The sequence below is a fragment of the Hordeum vulgare genome, chromosome 5H (assembly GCF_904849725.1).
Source record: "Hordeum vulgare subsp. vulgare chromosome 5H, MorexV3_pseudomolecules_assembly, whole genome shotgun sequence".
NCBI classification, from domain to species: domain Eukaryota; kingdom Viridiplantae; phylum Streptophyta; class Magnoliopsida; order Poales; family Poaceae; genus Hordeum; species Hordeum vulgare.
In genome coordinates, this window is record NC_058522.1 from 579,609,428 (window position 1) to 579,615,844 (window position 6,417).

Below are 6,417 nucleotides of genomic sequence, written 5' to 3' on the forward strand. Positions count from 1 at the left end.
TGTTACTACCAATTTAACTTTATCATTACACAATACAAGATAATCAACTGCTATTATCAGTAATTTCACTTAGGAGCAGATGTATAAATGACAGTAAGAAATAAAAATACCACTTGACATGGATCAAATTATGGAATTAAAAGTATTAAAATATGGAATCCATAAATATGTAAACTGTCGAGGCGCCGCCGATTCCAACATGTCGACGGTTAGACAATTGATGCTACACATGAGGCGCATCATGGCGCACTTCAAGTACCTATCGAATATAAGGAGAGGCAGCTCCACCGGTTTTGCGTTGATGATCACATTGCATAACAAGGAAATAAAAAAGAGTAGCGGAGGCACGACTTGAGGCGGTTGTTCATGATCAAGCAGTTTTAGGGATTAAAATAGAGTGAATATGAGATATATTTTTTCCGTTACAACGCACGGGCTTATTTCCTAGTATATACAAAAATATGGTCCAGTAGACCAAAAAATAAACCCATAAGACTAAATATATGCGGCCCAACATTCTAATCAGGCAGACATGCCGGCCCGTTTAATAACTGAACCGTGTCTGGGCATGAAGACACAGTCCAGAGGCCGACACAACACGGCTCGACTAATAAACGTGCCTGGACGGGTCGTGCCGTGCCGGCCCGTTTGGCCAGTTGTGGCCCATCCCAACCAGCACGCTAGGGTTACCTATACCCCCCTCAAGAAAAAAAAAGCCCTACCCCCCTCCCTCCCGTCATCCAGTCCCCAAGCCGCCGCCCCCGTCGGTCGTCGCCGCTCCCTCGACCCCGTCAACCGTCGCCGCCGCTCCCTCGACCCCGTCAACCGTCGCCGCCGCGACGCCGTTCCGGTACCTCTCCCTCCGCCCACCAACGCCGCTCCCCCTCCCCCCTGCTACCTCAAGTCCGGCAGCGGGATTCGACGACTCGGGGAAGTAAGGTTGGGGGCGAATCGCGTACCGTAGTCTAGGGTTTAGGGTTACGACTTGCGCTGCGAACCCTAAATCTTCTCCGCTAGTTTCTGTCGCCTAGAGGGGCTCTCTTCCCTTGAAGATAATAACCCTCCTATTGAGAAAGGACTAGTGATATTTCTCTTAATTGTCACTCGGCCCAATCTTGGGCGAACGCCCCTTATTGATTAGATAAGTCCATTCTTTATTTTAGAGGGTCATAAATTTTGACCCGTAGCCGCATCTATCGGCTAGTCCGTTGTTGTCTTTCGCTTACTTTGCGCGTAGTAGCATTTACCCTGGAATCCAGCTCCTTGCCCCGCGTCGATCCGTCTACTGGTTCTGTCACATTAGTAACTGGAATCTAATCTTTGGTCGAACGCCGCTTATTGATTAGATAAGTCCCCTCTTTATTTTAGAGGGTCATAAATATTGCCCCGTTGCTGCGTCAATCGGCTAATCCGTTGTCGTTTTTTTCTTACTTGGCGTGTGGTAGCAATTATCCTGGAATCCAGCTTCCTTGCCGCGTCGTTCCGCCTACTGGTTCTGTCACATTGGTAACTGGATCAAAATTTTGAAATGGGTTGGATATCAGCCGACGGTTATGTGACAATTGATGCCGTGGCACGTGCCTCGTGACTGCATGATTTGCGCCAATTGGTGGCGTGGCTCCGTGTGTCTTGCCTTTTTTGCACGTGTGCAATGGGCACATAATTAATAGACATTCTGTGTTTGCTTTTGAATGGTATACTGGTTGTGGTTGGTGTTGATGTCGTGTTCGATTTATTACTACTTTCCGTTTTCTCTTGATTGCGCTGATTAATATTTGTTGTGATCACATGAATAATCGACGACTGCTACTTGTTCAGTCCATATGGATAAGCCTGCTGCTGGTATTTTCTTGGTGAATGCCGACTGATTCACCAGAATTATGGCAGGATCTTGCTAGCACATCAATTGCAGTGATACATGACCCATTTGTTTGATTTGTATCATTCTGCACTCTCAAGTCTGTTGAATGCGTTGATGCTATATCATGAACGTCACCTCATTGATATGTATTTATTCATTTTAATTTTATTGTGTTTGTCATTAATCTTTTCGTTCATTTTCTTGTGTAGTGAGTAAACCATGAATCCTTCCGGTAAGCGTACCGGCCAACACAGGGATCATGACAGAGAAGACAGGGACCAAAAGCGGAGGCCGGCCCACACCCAGGAAACCTCTGGTATGGCTGAATTAGTTGTTTACCGGATACTTTGTCCAGACAAAGTGATTGGTAGTGTAATTGGCAAGGGTGGCAAGGTGATCAATTCTATCCGGCAACAGACGAATGCCAAAGTCAAGGTTGTCGACCCTTACCCTGGTGCTGACAAAAGGGTTATTTTGGTATATTGTTATGTCAAGCATAGAGACGTCATGCTTAGCGACATAAATGCTGATGATGATGATGATAGGGAGCCTGTTTGCGCAGCACAAAATGCATTACTCAAGGTGCATGATGCAATTGTTGGTGCTCTGGCTGTCACTGATGACTCTGATGATAAAGAAGCCAACATTCTTGTACCAGCTAGTCAAGCTGCAAGTGTTATCGGGAAATCTGGTTCTGTCATCAAGAAGCTTCGCTCAGTTTCAAAATCGTTCATTAAAGTTAAACCAAAAGATCCAAGCGATGTTACACACTCATGTGCTATGAGTTTTGATAATTTCGTTCAGGTATATTTTCCTCCATTCCATATAATTGTTTGGTGAGCTGTGCCAACATAACATGAGATTAACCATTAGTGAATAGGTTCGGTCTATCAAGCAGCAATCCTTTAGTTCTTAGTACATGTTTTTGTGTTAAAATGTATGCATATATCATTGTCATCTCTATCATGGTGCAGAAACTAGCAAGTTGTTTAATACTCCCTCTGTCCCTAAATATAGTGTGTAGTAGATTCTTTTCAAAATTAAACATTGTTAACTTTGACCAAGTTTATAGAAAAAAATATCAACATCTAGAAGACCAAATCAATGCCATTTGATTTATCATGAAATATATTTTCATATGGTTTATATTGGGTATCGTAGATATAATTAACTTTCTCTATAAACTTTGTCAAATTGATGAAGAACTGAATTTTCATGAAATTAATGCGCACTCTATTATGGGACAGAGGGAGCACTATAGACCTCCCAGTGCAATATTTATAATTTTATCCTTGTTACATGCATATTATATTTTGTTTTCCCAGATTAAGACAATTGATAATTCTATTTTGTTTTCTGTTTGTGTGGTGCTCAGTTACACTGTTGAACATTATCAATCTTTTGAGCTCTGCTATGTTCTTCAATATCCATTCTTGAGTATTCCGCTAATTATTAACTGTTACTAGTACCTTTTTAACAGATAACTGGAGATGCTAGAGCTGTCAAGAAGGCATTGTTTGCAGTATCAACAATTATGTACAAATGTCCATCAAAAGAGAACATTCCTCTTGAAACATCTATTGATGAACTTCCTCCAACCATTATACTTCCTTCAGAGCTTCCGGTTTATCCGGCTAGTAGCTTATACTCCGTGTCAGATGCTTCTATGCCATCTGGGCATCCAAGTCTGTCTATCTTAGGGGCAACAAGTCGTGGTTCTCATGTTCCTGATTTTACTGTGCCCATTGATACTCATGGCGGATTGCCCATTTATCAGTCTATGGTACCAGCTGTTCCTACTTATAACACCCCAAAATGTTCAGGAGAGCTATTGCTGCGTGTTGTATGCCCTGGTGACAAGATTGGGTTGGTTATCGGTAAAGCTGGGATGACCATAAAGAATATAAGGAAAGAAAGTGGTGCAAGGGTAGATGTTGATGACGCAAAGAATGACAAGGAGGAAAGTATAATCACAGTTTCATCAACTGAGGTCGGACCACACTTCCAGCTCACTAGTTATGCTTTGTCGTTTACACACCATATATATATATTTTTTTTTTTGATTTGAGGTGACACCTTCCATGTCAGGCCACCGATGATGTTAAGTCTGCAGCAGTGGAAGCTGTTCTTCTGCTTCAAGCAAAGATCAACGATGAAACTGAAGATAGAATGCATCTTCGCCTTCTTGTTCCGGGTAATGTCATTGGCTGCCTTATCGGCAAGGGTGGTTCAATCATTAATGACATGCGGAATAAGTCCAAGGCAATTATCCACATATCAAAGGGCACTAAGCCCCGGAAGGCATCTTCCAGTGATGAGCTCGTCGAGGTTTGCCCCTTGTGTTATTCTTTGAGATAGTCTCTGTGCGATCTATCTACATGTATTTACGAGTTTATTGCGTATAGGTGTTCGGGGAAGTGGACAAACTGCGTGATGCTCTTGTTCAGATTGTTCTAAGGCTCCGGGAAGATGTTCTCAAGGACAGCGTTGGGAGGCAAAATTCTGGCAAGGATGGGAAGTTAACTGTTGCCACCACTGAACCTGTGTCTTCAAGCAGCTTTCCGATGCCAGCATTATTACCTTACAGTCAACAAATCACTCCATTGCGCCATGATCAAAGGGGTGAAGTTGAGCGTGGTTCGAATGTATTTCCTCGTAGCAGCTTGTATCATGGATACAGCCCCAGGGAGGTAAAATGTTTTGCTGTAACATCAGTTTTTTTTTCTGTTTCTCTCTCAATCTTCATAATGAGATGTGCCTATAAGTTTGTGATATAAACGTAACCGGTGATACCTCCATCAGGCTGTAGATGATGGGTTTGGAGTACGCTCCTCATACACTTCAAAGCCATATGGAAGGTAGGTTGCAACGGAATTTACCATAAACCCTTTCTAATCCATGCTCCTTTTTTTTAAGAATAGCCATGCCCCTTGTGTGCAGGCTTTCTTAGATTTCTAGTTATTACTTGGGTCTTTATTCTTTAATCCTTACGACTGTATTTCATTTTGCTGTTGCCACTGATCAGGCGCGTACCGGATATGGAAATGTTTATTCCTTCTAGTGGCCTTTCAAAAGTAATGGGGAAGCATGGTACAAACTTGGACAACATTAGAAAGGTCAGTTTACTATTTCATTTTACTGGTGCTTGCACTTTTAATTAAGTTATAGCTTTGATGTGAGTTGAGCATCTAGTAAAGGTGTGTAAAAGAGGCCCAGGTAGGTAGGAAAAAACCGTTAATTGGGGATTTTCTGAAAGAGTGCCCTCAGACTCCAGTTCATATGGGGTTCTACTTGCTGTGTACTTAGATATTAAGTTCATTTGTATATCAGAACCTAAAAGAATAGATTGTTTTCCTAGTATATTAGATCATTTGATTCTTTTATTAATTTATTTTGTAAAAGACCATGACCAGAGATGAAATGTCAATTTTTGTACAGGATTGTTTTGAAGCAATCTTTGTACAGGATTGACATCCATGAACATATGGAAAACGTAATCAGTGTTATGAACTTATAATCTGACATCTTGAATGATCTATTTTTAGTATTATTGTAGGTTATTTTTACCTAATATTGACGTGCAATTATTGATTACTACTGCAGATTTCTGGAGCTGACATTGAAATTCTTGAATCAAAATCATCTCGTCATGACCATGTTGCTCACATATTTGGCACCCCTGAGCAGAGGCAGTCGGCAGAGAATTTGATCAAAGCTTTCATAATGTCTACTTAAGGAGGTTCCTGCTGTTGTTTGAAAGGATATATGTGGACGCTTCAGTCAGCTCTATCGGACTTCTCTTGCCATCCCGTAGTTTCCTTAGATCAAAAATGTTGTTCTCCGTCTCTTCAACTCTCCAATAAACCTCATGCTTATCTCTCTATCTTCCTCAGACTCTCAACCATGGCTTTACTTGTGTGTACTTGTTCGTGTTTAATCGTATGTTCAGATATTCCCGTCTAATCTCGATGACTGCTTCAATCTCTGCCTAATCTAACCATTTCTTTATGCTGTCAGCGCTGATTGCTGATATGTCCGCCAGTATGGGAAGGGCCCTTAATACTCTTTTGCCACTTCAGTCAGAACATGCAGCACACGTTTTTTCAGTGCTGTGCATGGTGGCAATACTGTATTTAGATATCCAAAGAGTATTTCAACACTTCTGTTTTTAAGAAATCTGTCACATTATTACCAAGTAGAGTTCTCCTTGTCCTTTCAGTGTTAGACTTAAACATCATCGTTCTTATACTCTTTTGACGCTTACCATTATTGATAGTCTTCAGTCACACATGTGGTGCATGTTTTTTCAGTGTTCTGCATGGTGGCTACATCATCCTTAGATATCTATGGACCACTCTAATACTTCAATTTCAAGAAATCTGTTGAAAATTCGTCCTATTCTTTTCAAATAGATGTAGTTGAGTAATGGCCCTAAAATTGTGTATATCTGAAACAGGTTCTAAACTTGACTCCTCTGTCCAATCATTATCTCAACTTCTCCGGTAAATTCCTTAGGTGGATAGGCTCGTAGATATGAACGACGTTTCTTTGACATC

The 6,417-nt window shown here is 41.5% G+C and overlaps 1 protein-coding gene across 1 annotated transcript; it reads left to right on the plus strand.

Moving 5' to 3' along the window:
• Nucleotides 1–740: 740 nt before the first annotated feature.
• On the plus strand, nt 741–5,824 carry LOC123395111 (KH domain-containing protein At4g18375-like). Its single transcript, XM_045090045.1, has 8 exons — nt 741–850; nt 2,071–2,665; nt 3,342–3,851; nt 3,950–4,189; nt 4,267–4,551; nt 4,664–4,719; nt 4,887–4,977; nt 5,465–5,824. The coding sequence occupies exons 2-8, from the start codon at nt 2,081–2,083 to the stop codon at nt 5,594–5,596; spliced, it is 1,899 nt and encodes a 632-aa protein (XP_044945980.1). The 5' UTR covers nt 741–850; nt 2,071–2,080; the 3' UTR covers nt 5,597–5,824.
• The last annotated feature ends 593 nt before the right edge of the window (nt 5,825–6,417 follow it).